Source organism: Clinocottus analis, unplaced genomic scaffold (assembly GCF_023055335.1).
Source record: "Clinocottus analis isolate CAN_PGR_092001 unplaced genomic scaffold, fCliAna1.0.p SCAF_2, whole genome shotgun sequence".
Classification (NCBI taxonomy): Eukaryota; Metazoa; Chordata; class Actinopteri; order Perciformes; family Cottidae; genus Clinocottus; species Clinocottus analis.
The window spans coordinates 19,031,834-19,044,122 of NW_027175931.1; the positions used below are offsets into that span (position 1 = coordinate 19,031,834).

The 12,289-nt window shown below is 42.4% G+C and overlaps 1 protein-coding gene across 5 annotated transcripts in view; it reads right to left on the minus strand.

Moving 5' to 3' along the window:
- Window positions 1–1,712: 1,712 nt before the first annotated feature.
- taok1a (TAO kinase 1a) overlaps window positions 1,713–12,289 on the minus strand; it is an 11,221-nt gene continuing 644 nt past the window's right edge. For 3 of the 5 annotated variants that reach the window (XM_068584295.1, XM_068584292.1, XM_068584291.1), the window contains exons 2-20: window positions 9,616–9,865; window positions 8,835–8,906; window positions 8,636–8,737; window positions 8,490–8,535; window positions 8,274–8,370; window positions 8,053–8,166; window positions 7,863–7,954; window positions 7,565–7,658; window positions 7,374–7,455; window positions 7,101–7,268; window positions 6,726–6,926; window positions 6,431–6,556; window positions 5,895–6,131; window positions 5,666–5,794; window positions 5,328–5,531; window positions 4,965–5,204; window positions 4,413–4,625; window positions 4,049–4,231; window positions 1,713–3,686 (exon numbers count right to left, since the gene is read on the minus strand). In XM_068584295.1, coding sequence (XP_068440396.1) covers window positions 3,126–3,686; window positions 4,049–4,231; window positions 4,413–4,625; window positions 4,965–5,204; window positions 5,328–5,531; window positions 5,666–5,794; window positions 5,895–6,131; window positions 6,431–6,556; window positions 6,726–6,926; window positions 7,101–7,268; window positions 7,374–7,455; window positions 7,565–7,658; window positions 7,863–7,954; window positions 8,053–8,166; window positions 8,274–8,370; window positions 8,490–8,535; window positions 8,636–8,737; window positions 8,835–8,906; window positions 9,616–9,747 — 3,093 coding nt within the window. In that variant the 5' untranslated portion in view covers window positions 9,748–9,865 and the 3' untranslated portion in view covers window positions 1,713–3,125. The remainder of the gene's footprint in view (window positions 3,687–4,048; window positions 4,232–4,412; window positions 4,626–4,964; window positions 5,205–5,327; window positions 5,532–5,665; window positions 5,795–5,894; window positions 6,132–6,430; window positions 6,557–6,725; window positions 6,927–7,100; window positions 7,269–7,373; window positions 7,456–7,564; window positions 7,659–7,862; window positions 7,955–8,052; window positions 8,167–8,273; window positions 8,371–8,489; window positions 8,536–8,635; window positions 8,738–8,834; window positions 8,907–9,615; window positions 9,866–12,289) is intronic. The other 2 variants (XM_068584296.1, XM_068584294.1) reach the window with 1 other exon arrangement.

The window sequence follows — 12,289 nt, forward strand, 5'->3', positions numbered from 1 at the left end:
TAATGTGCCAAAGAAGAATACTGACATCTTCAAAGAAATGCAATCTCTTTTCATAATTTGCCTGTCATCCACTTGATCTCTTCAAGCCTTTTAACTTTGGCCACTAGACCAGAACCAAGTTGTTTTTAGGTTTCATACATTTTGTGCCATCCGCCCACTGAAACATGGTGATGAGACAATGCATTGGTATCTGGGCTTGGCAACTCAGGTATGGCACAGTGTTTGACCATAGAAAGGATCGCCATCTTTGTTGCTGATTCTCATTCTGCTTCCCATAAGATTTCAGTCAGTAGGACAAAATTTGACATCAAAGTAAAACAAAAAAACATAAAATGCAGGTTTGTAAAGACAATGACAATGATTGACAACAATATCCAGACTCCCTCACACACAACATTGACATAAAAGTGAACAAAAGTTGTGCATACAAACTTAAGGTTGGCATGTATGTGAGGTTTGATTGGCCTAACATTCAAACTCTTGGCCTTGGCTTTTGACTTAAAGGTACAATTCAGATCACGATACATACATTTTTCTTTACCAAGTATCAATAGATCAGAAAAGAAATTATGAATATACCCTGCTGTGTTACAGTAGCTGGAACTCATCACTCAGCATTAAAAAAAAAAAGTGTTTTGGGACCAAACCATAAGCAGCTTGCTATGATGCATACTTTCAAGGAGAGAATATATACACATGTAATTAAGAAAAAGACCCCAGCATTTGTGTGTTCTCAAAGGTGATGAGAATCTATCTCAGTATTACATTCAGAAAGCGCCAGCATTTGAACACGTGGCTCTGAACCAGAGTAGAATGGGGACAAATGATCAAACGGAGGAACTCTTCAGTGATAACACTCAGAGATGGCTGCATGACTAAAGAAGTGGCATTTAAAAGAGATGACAGCAAATACATGTATACGCGGCATTCCGTCTGTGGACACGCAACTAAGAACATCGTCCAATGAGCAATGTCAACCAGACCACCCAAAACCACTTTGAGAGCAAAAAGTCTGCTAATATCAGTGTGGTCTGACAGTTAAATAAAGTTAGTTTTAGACATTATTTTCTTAAAATGTGAGTTTAGTCTTTAAATGTTTTCTTTAATAAAATATACACATATGAACATTTAACTCCAGCTTTGTGATTCAAGGGAGCATATATCCTTATCTCTGGATCATTATCTTTAATGGCCTTTAAAAAAAAAAAAAAAAAAGGTTTTAAACTGTCTGACTCGTACAGAGAGGTTGTTAAAAGGCTCCAACTTCTCTCATAAGATTTCCACCACAAACCAGAGAGGAGGAAGAGTGAGCAGAGACAGATATTATTAGAGGAACTGCGAGAGCTATCAAAAGGAATACCTAAATGCTTTTTGCCACATTTATTTAGTATTTGGCTGTTTTCACAGAGTGTGCATTGACTCAATTTTACATTTACATGTATGCGATACAATGTCATCATGCGAGCGTGTGCTTGTTTCAGTCCCCCTTGTCCTTGGGTTCTGATGAGATGGTGTAACAAGTATAATTTTATAAGCACCTTTTACATTTTTAACAGTGTTGGAGTTTTCTGAGTAGTGCCAAGCCTGCTGTCATGGTCATGACAATCGTCTTCAGCTTTCTGCCTGCACTCAATGGACTCTCTTCAGTTGACTCGGTTCAGTTTGTTTTATAAAACTGAAGCCAGAACATATCTAAAAAGCCTGCAGCGTCCTCACATCCTCTATTTAATCAAAACTCAGCATAAACACACAGAGGAGAACCAACAGCTACAGTTTCAAAACACAGTTAAAGCTGCAGAAGGGAGAGGGGGGCATGCTTTCATTCACACTGTATATTGCCAAACACTAGGTGTTGTCTGTACTTGGGGAAATTGCTCCTACAAATCAGAGCACGGGTGAACTTGACAACATGCGTACCAACGACACACTCATCCACCGGGTGATTCGCTAGAAGAAGTACAATTTTACACATATTCCGCTGTTTAAAGTGCTTTAAAAAAAGGCAGCAGTTTAAAAAGGCACTAATAAAAAAATCAACAGATCAATACCAGGATTGTTATTGAAGGCAAAGTAGTCTCCTTTTTTATCGCCTCACAATTCCTCCTGTGAATGTGTACAATGACATTCTCTGTAACGCCAGGGTTTCCAAGTTCACCCGCAGCGTACCACCACTCTAAAAGACCAAAAATATATAGTTACTGATACACACCGATATAAGTGTTTTTCTATTTCTCACCATTTATAAGACCTTAACCAACTTTACTGCTTTCACAGTAAGTATAATAATCTGAGAAAAATAAACCTGTAACAAACTGATGATGACATTTAAAATATCAAACTATAAACATTTGAGATGAAATTTTATAATCAAGCATTAAAAAGGCACTGAAGTAGTGTTGCAACTAAAGCCTGAAACGGTTACGGTTTGTTTATTTGGCTCTGAATTTGTTAAGTCTCATTTTGACTGCTGACCAGGAAATCGGGTGAAAAAGTACTGAAAGAAAGGAGGCATCTAATTATCACGATGACCATTACAGCAGGCTGGTATCACGACAGCAAAGCATCTTTAGTTTGGTTTGCGGCTTCTTTTTTTTTAAACCACCGTCAGGAAATGGATCAGCGTTTAACAGAATACGAATCGGGAGAGTGGAGGCGCATCCTGAATAAAATGAGTTCTTTGATTGTTTGATACCACATTTCTAAGGACATCGTTAACACATGCCAAAAGCTTTTTAACAGTGTTTCATGTGCAAAATGAGAGCGATGGCTGTGAATAGCACAGAACATACATTTAATAAGATTCAGAGGGAGAGAGAGAGAGCTGTAAATAAAAACAAATGGGGGCATTTTGTGTTGACACTCAAATTTCTTATGTAACATAAATTTAAGGACCTTGCGTGTGTGCTGATGAACTGCCGTGAGGACGGGCTGCGTCTCTACCAGCCGTTTGACCTGAGCAACATTTATTTTCATCGCACATCCACATCTGTACACGGGAGATAAAACGCAGAGAGACACAGAGCAGCAGAGCTCGACCAATATTCTGTCCTGCTTTATTTGTTGGATTCTACGTCTCCGCGCTCAAAATCGGACTCCGAGGCTGACGGAGTGAGGGAGGGGGAGATCTATGTGTAGGAGAGGTGTGACCCGTTAGATATTTGAGAGTTGACACTGGTACTCCTGCTCATGTTCTGCTCACTGCGCCCTCCTGAGGGTGTCCTCCCCATTGCATGGGGGCTGTTCTGTACACCTCCACTGCTGCGGGAGACCAGGCCTGCTGCTGTTGCTGATGATGATGATGATGATGAGTGGCCCCACGGTGATGGAACCCCACCTCCCTGCATGCTCTGCCCCCAGCCTTGCTGCATGGGTGCCCCTCCGGGACTGGAGTGATAGTGGTGATGGCTGCCGTGGTGGCTCGACCCTAAGCCCGAGCCGCCACCGCCCCACTGTGACCCGGGAGAGCTTCCAGGCGGTTGCTGTTCCTGATGCTGACTCCAACTCGCTGGAGCCCCAGGGAAGCTGTTGCTGAGAGCATCTGGGGAGAGGTTTGCTAGCACCATGTTGCTGAAGCCCAGGCGCATGCTCTCGGAGTCGAAAGCCTCAACTTCTCTGGCTTGACGTTCCAACAGGCTCCGGATCCGCTCCGAGCGTTCATTCTCCAAGGACATCATTTCCTCCTCAATCTATAGAAAAATAAAGACAATGTTCTTAAACAATACATTTGCTTCACAGTTAGCAGTGTGACTTAACGCCACCGTGTCCTACAAGCATCAATAATGAATATGTTTTGCGTTCACACCCACTAGAAATCTGTTAAAGTCTACAGACTGCTTTTTGACCAAAATCTCCCACACATTATGAATGCAGACAAATGACCATTGTCATGGCATTTGATGCCTCTTTCCTCCTTCAACCAGAGCAGCAGTCAAATAAACCAGGACATAATGAGCAATTTTGCTGGCCTTTTACATTGAAAGTAGCTATAAAACAAAAATCTTCCCAATAGTCAGACTAATGTAGAAAAAAAATAATAATAATAGTGGACCTTCTGTTCCAGCAGGGCCCTCCGGAGTGACACCCTCTGCTCCAGGTCCTTCCTTTCTCGCTCATGTTGGGCATCTGTCTGCATCTTGATCTTGCTCTGGTAGGCGTTGAGAAGCTCCAGCTCCTGCTGTAGCTGCATTCGCAGGCCTTGGCACTGAGCCTCCTGAGTCTCATCCAGGCGAAGCTGGTGGCAGAGAATATATCAGGAACCATCAAGTAAAACACACACACACACACACACACACACAACCATGACTGATTTAGACACATCCTCTAAAAGGTTGCAAATTGTAAAATCAGATGGCACCTTAACAGTCTTATTTTACAGCTTAAGGATTCTAAATTTTATGCATTCCCAGACTCACCGCTTGAGTGGAAAGCATCTCATTGATGGAGTGGTCATACTGCTCTGCCAAGATGGCAAGCTTGCGGTGCTGCTCGTGCTTCAGACGTTTAAGGACAGCCTTGTGCTCTGACTTTGGTGTGGTCTCCAACAGATGGTTCCTCAGTGCTTTGTACTGCCTGGTCTGGATCTTACACGTGTCCTGGAACTGCTTCTTAATCTGTAGCTCTTTGGACTATGTTACAGAGAATATGAAAAGAAAGGTGTACAGTTCCTCGTTTAAAAGTGAACATTAAGACAAAGCAGGAACTGAACATTATCACCTACATTAAGAAATGTGGGTCGGCGGCTATTCTCAACGTCACAAACAAAAAAATCAGTTTACCAAAGCTTCACACTTCGAGGCGGTGGATCAATTGTTTCACATATCGGCTTATTCAAGATGAAAATTAGGCCCGACAAATAGTGAATTTAATATTTAAGAGATTCACAATATCCAGAGCCGTGTTTCATTATCATTAGAGTATCTAGTGGATATTCAAATGCCATGCATGCTCACACGCTGCGTGCTCACCTTGAGGCTCTTGGGCTGCTGGCGAACCTCCATAACGTGTTTGCGTCGAAGTTCCCGCTCCCTCCTCTTGTTGTACTCCTGCTGGTTGGTGAGCTCCGTCTGGTGCTGCAGGCGGATGAGCTCAGCCCTGGTCTTTTGGATGTTGTTGAGTTGGCGGAACTCCAGTTCTTGCATGGACTCATGGTGCCGGAGAAGCATGGCGTGTTCCAAGTCCTTCTGGGTCTGACGCTTGTTTAGCTCCTAATTATGTGCACATGCATGAAGAGACAAACAGCAATGATGCACCCCAAAAAAAAGAATTAGCATCAATTAGTATTTGCAACATTTCAGACCCAGAAATACAATGTAGGAGACAGCACTGACCTCACGCACTAAGTCCCGTTCAATATTGTGGCGAGCAATCAGGATCCTCCGTTTGAACCTTCGGCACTCCAGGTCCAAATACTGCCTCTGTCTGCGCGCCAAGTTGGCCTCTTCCTCCGCTTGGAAGTGTTGGAAATTCTCCTTCTGCTTGGACAACCACTCCTGCTTTTCTTTCTTGGGTGTTGACTGATTTTCATTTAACTCCTAAACAGAAGAAAGAATGCAGGTCACTGGTGGAACAGACGTCATAGTGCTGATTTACGTCCATTTGACAATTGTAAGAAAACTCAAAGTTTAGGATACTATTGTAAGGGACGAGAAGGCCTGGAATCCCTTACCTCTTTAAGTTGTTCCTTGCGAAGTTTGTACTCCCGTTTCTGGGATTCAAGGAAGCTGTTGAGCTCTTTCTTCTGCTGACTTTGAATGTGTTGTTGGAACTTCTTCTCATCATTGTTAAATGTTTTTGCCTAATGGAAGAATGCACATCATAATCAGTTGGCTCTATGCAAAAACAAACAAACTGTGTTTTGTAAATCTTCAGTGAACACAGATGAGCTTCAAGCCTACATCTTTCTCCATGGACGCCTGGTGCTTCTTGATCAGTTTCTCCATCTCCTGGGCGAAGCTATTCCTCTGGTTCTCCAGCTCCTTGTCCAGACGAAGCCTGTGCTCATCCATCTCAGCTTTCATCTTATTTTCCAGAGCCATCAGCTGTTTCTGGTGCTGCCGCCTCATGCGCTTGTAGCCCAATATCTGCTCCCTTAACTCGGAATCCTGCTCGTGCTCCTTAATCTGGCGAGTAAGCTGGCAAACACAAGACATGCATTCCCTTTAAATTGTTGTAGACGTATGTGCAATATGCATTTGTATCACGCAAAAGTGAGGTCTATGAGAGAATAATATGTAACATGGACAACTAATGTTTTTGAAGTGCATCAAGATTTCAAGCTGGATCATGTCCCTGCAATGATCACGAGGGCCATATGTCAAAAGATGTCTGCCTTTGAAGAAGACATGGATGTGTAAAATGTCCAGTAGCTTTACAAGCAGTTATAATAGGCATCTTCTTATTTGATCTGCAAATTCAATAAATAGGTTATTACCACTGATGCTGTGCGTATAGTAGCAAAGTGTTCGCGGTTTCGCTTTGGCCGTGGAGTGTTTGCAGGCGGGGACTGAGGCTCAGTTGGCCGGGTGTTGGGTTCTGACTGTTCATTTGTCTCCTCCTCCTGAAAAGCAAGCAAAAATACACACAGTTGCACGTAAGTAGCAGAACAAAATACTGCAAAGTAATTATGTCTAATATTATATTTAAAATGATGAATATAAATCATTAAATAGCAAAAATAATGAATGACTTATTCATTTGAACCAGTGAACACAAGCGGAACTTCCTACCGGTTTAAGGCGTATCACCGAGTTGTTGGACATGACCGTGTGGTCTCCATCCATGTCCACCTCACTCTTGTCATCGCCTGCATCTGTGAGGCTGTTGACAGAGCTGCTCTGGGAACTGGCACTGATCGACATACTGGGTATGGATTGGTTGCTCCCCACGCTGTTCACTGTACCCGTTCTACCCACGCTGTGCTCTGGATCCTAAAAAAATAGAATAAAAAATAAAAAAACATATGCGGCAGATACTAACAAGGTTAAAACGACGGTCTTAAAACTAACAGGATGATGTCATACTACAAATTACAATCTCTCGTCTGACAGGAATAGAAAGAGAAACACCGGATAGTAGAAGTTAAAAACAGGCAAATGACATACATCCTCGTCATCTTGTGCCTCTGTTGTGGGGCCATTGTGGGCTTCCTGAAACAAGATCTTCTTCATTTTTCGATACTGCAGATTGTCGAGCTCTCGCACCGCGTCCTTAGTCCGACTTATCAGGTCTATCAGAACGGATTCGGGCCGCTCGCGCTGGACAAATGCATGCTGAAGAACACAGAAAACACAACTTGAATTCAAATCCAGACATTTGATACGGTTATGGGGATTAAACATGGAACATAAACTGCCATATTAAACTGAGATTATTACCTTTAAGAGCTCCTCAGAGTTCGGCCTGTCCTGGGGAAATTTCTGAAGGCAAGAATCTACAAAATTTCTGAAATAGTCCGACCTAAAGTTGAAAGATGAAATATATATATTATTTTAATGTAGTTATTTCATGACCTCACATTATGTAGGAAACAACAGAACAGCTACTATGAATTTCATTCTAAACTCACCATTCACTGGACTGCAGCGTGGGACTCTCATTCTGTGCTATATGGTATAAGGCACTCATTGCATTCATGTTGAACAGTGGAGGCTTCCTCTCAGCTGCAGGCCAAGTAGCAGGTTACACCGATGATTCAGAAAAAGGAAAATTTGATTATGAGGAAGAAAGAGTAACATTATTCAGTTATTGACCGACTAAGTGAGCAAAATGAATGCCGGCAAGGAGATTGATGCGGATGCAAGTAATGTATCAAATGTAAGATAAATCTGAGATATGATTTAGACCATGTACAACAGCAACCTTACCTAATTCAACGCAGGTTATTCCCAGAGACCAAATGTCCACCTTTCCATCATATTGGCCTTCATCCATAGCTAAAATGACTTCTGGGGCCATCCTGAGGAAAAACAAACCCATTTAGCACAATACAAATGTGTAAACAATCATTTTGCTGGAAAATTTGAGAAACTTTAAATAAAATGTTTTGTAGCTTACCAATATGGAGTCCCAACAAAGGAGTTGGCAGGACAGGCAATGGAGGCAGAACCAAAATCTGCTAGTTTAACCTGCCCTGGCTCTGTGAGCAAGACATTACCTGCCTTGATATCTCTGTCAAAACACATGAGAGGACATGATTACAGCTCCACACAGAAGACAGGATGCCTGAGGGCATAAGCAGTGTCCAGCATGCTCCTCAACACACTTGAATCACTCACCGGTGAATCATGTTGTGGGAGTGAAGATAAGCCAACCCTTGAAGAGCACCATGGGTAATTGCAGCTATTTCAACTTCTTGCAGAGGTTTCTTGTGAACTGGAAGGGATAAATTCACCAACAGCGATGTAAATCAGGAAAAGGCGAGTCTACCGTCTACATTAGCAGTCATGCGGCCTCATTGCAATCATCGGGAGTATAAACGGTTTTCAACTCACCTTCCAACAAATCTGAAGCAGAGCCGAGACAATACTCCATTACAAGCTGCAATGAAATAAAGAGCATTTTGTGTGAACGTAATACTTTACCAATCACTGGGTCATACAAGTTAATCATCATCATTGACTCTCTTGTCGGGTCTTACCCAGGCAGTGTGCTCTCGCAGGTAACATCCTTTGTACTCTATGCTGTTCGGGTGTTGTATTCTCTGCAGGAATTTCACCTCCTTGATTATGTCCTGCCATTTCTGTGGGAAAAAAAACATAAAAATTAGAGGTCTATGAGAGAGAAAAAAATGAGCAGCTGCTTAATAACATGATATAGATCAGTGAACGCTATTTTACCTCAGTAGACTGCTTTCCACTGTAAGACATCTTCTTGATGGCCACCACCTCATTTGTCCGCACATCCCGTGCCTGAATGAAAAGCACATTAAATTTTGCATGACTGATATTATCACTTCAGAACATAACCAATGATTCAAGTCTTAGTTGAGTGATCTTTTCAAAATATATTGAGCTAAAAATACATCCTAAATAAAATTTGATTCTTCCTGTAAAGTCTGCTTAACAATTTTGTTGGAGGTCAAGGCTGACCCACGGAGACAATGTTGCTAAAACAGTGCAAGATTCTTTTTAATAAATTGTGAAATATTTAAAAGAATCCAATTGCTGAATACTGAAACAAAGCAATTCATCAGTCAGTCTAATGACCTTTAAGGCTGCAAAGCCCCAATCTTCAAGCAAAAAACATTCATGCTGGACTTCCTTGTAAGCAGTTTATAGTGTCGTCATATAGGGTTCTCCTAATTTTCAGGTAACTTATCACGAGAGCATTCATTGTATCATCCATAACAATTATATTTAGGTTAAACATTTGAATTGCGCCATTCTTGTTACACAGTGCACTACCAGAAATGTGCATTGAATATATTTGTTTAACTGAGCCAGACTTAACTTTTATGCAACCCTTTATCTCTAGGCCAACCTCTGTGTGTCCCAATGTGTCAACAGAGGGGGCCTCACTGAAATGAATGATGAGGCCGTGTTTTTGGACGCAGTTCTGACATCAGAGTGAACCTGGGTTTCGGCTTGGACCATAAGCTTTGCATTGTGAAATACTTACAAAATATACAGCACCAAAGCTGCCATGTCCGATCTCTCGTAGATCTGAGTACAGCTTTTCCGGGTCTTCCTTGAAAAAGAGCTCAGCAGTTTCGGGGTCCTTCAGGCTCCCCGCCCGACTGCTGTTGGGCATAATGGGGTGTTGGGGGGCAGAGCCGCTGTCGCCAGGAACTATCTGGGTCCGCGACAGCGCCTTGAAAGCCCCCACCGATGGCTCATCTGCAGGACAGTGGTCTCATAAGTGTTCAGAGCTAAAAAGTACAAGGAAAAACAAGAACACATTGAAAAAACCACAACAGCAGCAGTGTGGTAAAACCACTCCCAGTATATATTAGAGGGTTTTTTATCATTAATATTAAACTGACAGCAGGAAGATACAAAATTCTCCATGAGGGGTTTCCGTTCATTTGGATGAAATACACAATATTTTCTTTACTAATCCTTGACATTGTTTTTGTTATGCTGCAACCTTAATGCTGTACGTTACAGTTGGAGGCTGAGTTACATGCTCTCTGGATGTCCATGTGTGCTACAGCAGAGCCCATTAACCTGAGCAAGAGAGGGCTACGCAAAACATGAACCGAACCATGATGTCAGGTGCCAATGTGGAGAACGGCTAGTCGGAAATCCTGAGGGACCAAGAGATAGGGCTTCTGTTTCCACAGTAACAGAAACCACAGTACGGAAAGCAGTGGGTTGTGTCCTAAAAAAAAACAACTCCTCTCACACCTTCAGTGGTATGAAGACAGACAGATGTGAGGAGGATTCGAAGAAACCGTCTCGCACATGACAATTTCCAGTTCGAACAAGGAGACCAAGGTGACAACGCGCCGTTTCTCTCACAGCGAGAGAGATGTCTGAGTGGAAACAAAGCATTCCTATGATGACACTACTTGTTAAACCTGTAGGTACTCGGTAAACACGCGTTCTCAAACATGCCAAACATTTTCTATGTAACTTCCGTACTAGTGATTAAAAGGAGCAGTTCATGGAAATCCCAAAACACCTAGTCTCAATTATCCATTGTGGTTTCTAGCCATGCGTTGAAAAACTTTTTTCTGAACATAAAAATAATACTGAAAATATTTACAGTGGGTTGAGTGGATTAACCAGATTAGTTGTTTGTTTTTTTATTTTAGATAAAGTCAGGACACCCTTTAACATTACAGATATTGACACTATATAGAATTACGTCCACAACTCCACTGTCTAGCTTAAACTGTTGGGTAAATAGTCTACATCTGTATTACAGCTCAACCGCTGTAATACAGATGTAGACTGTAAAATAACTGAAGTTTACTGAGTCCATGCGACTCAGATGATCAGCTGCAAACAGATGCCGAGCTGACGCTCGAGTCACAAGACTTCTTTCCCAGCCTGAAAGAAGCAGCCCCCAGTTCAAGTGGACATCTTTTGTCTCTCAATAACACTGAACAACTCACTAGTCCACGCAGATGCAGCCACAGCCGTGAAATAACGCCTCATTACGATGCAGGACTGTGCCTCTTTATTGCCATTGTTCTTTACTACAGTGTCGCTCATGAATGAGCGTCGTTGTCATATCTCACGATGGCATTTTTTACTGTGGACACTTGAGCACAAAAGTAAGTGATGATAACCGATACCTTTATAAAAACACCCTTGCGTTCCAACAAGCACAGCACACACACACACAAGAATGCAGCAGGACAGGACAATAAAGCTAGAGGGCTGGAATTCCCAATGTATGCCCTCACTGCGCTGCATTTCCTGTTCGCACAGCTATAGGGAGGTAGGAAGGGGCCCTGGTGAGCATTTTGACTGGTGATTATCTGTCTATTTTGACTCAACAGCAACGGCATGCTCACAGACATGGATTGCAATGTCAAACACAGCGGAAGAAAGTTTGTAAAGCCTTCACGCCATGCGGTTAACCCATCTTAAAATGCAGTTGCCATCATTTTTTAGAAATCAGAACGCAGGTTTAACTTATATCAGTAATGTTGGTCAGTAAAGTAAATTCCTTTTGGCCCTCCAAACCATAGCACAGAAAAAAACATAATCACACAGTGTCAGCACCAGTGGGTCCTTCATCTTTACCACCTATGTCAAAGAACAAAAAAAAGGCGTATGTGCATGTCTTACGTCAGAGTAAATAACTTGAGTAAATGACCATTGGGGCTTATCAGTTTGTCTGTTGGAACAAGTAGACACTTGTACAGCAGTGTTACCGATCTGAAAAAATGTGATAACCCACAATCAGATGACCACTGTTTAGCCAAAACGATCATACTTGAAGTAAACGAGCCGCCCAGCCTTACCTGCTGCGTGATATCCAGAGCTACCTGTGTGGCAGGGAGATACCTCACTGGAGTTTCAACACAAGTGGAATTAGCGAGAGCACTTAGTGGGCTTGTCTGAAAGTTGTCACTTTCCCATCGCAGTTTCACTTGTCACACATCAATCAGTAAATCAAACTAACCAAACCCTAATCTCAAGCGTGCAGATACACATTCAGAAGGGTTTTGGGAGCTCCCAAACCAGCCAGCGTTGACGGTAACGTAACGTTAGCTGCACACCAAACTTAACGTTAGCTAAGCTAAGTTACGTGTCATATGATCAAACGACCCGAGCGTAGCTCCGCGGCGTATTCACAAGGCGAACAGTTGAGCAACTACTCGAACGACGTGAAATTA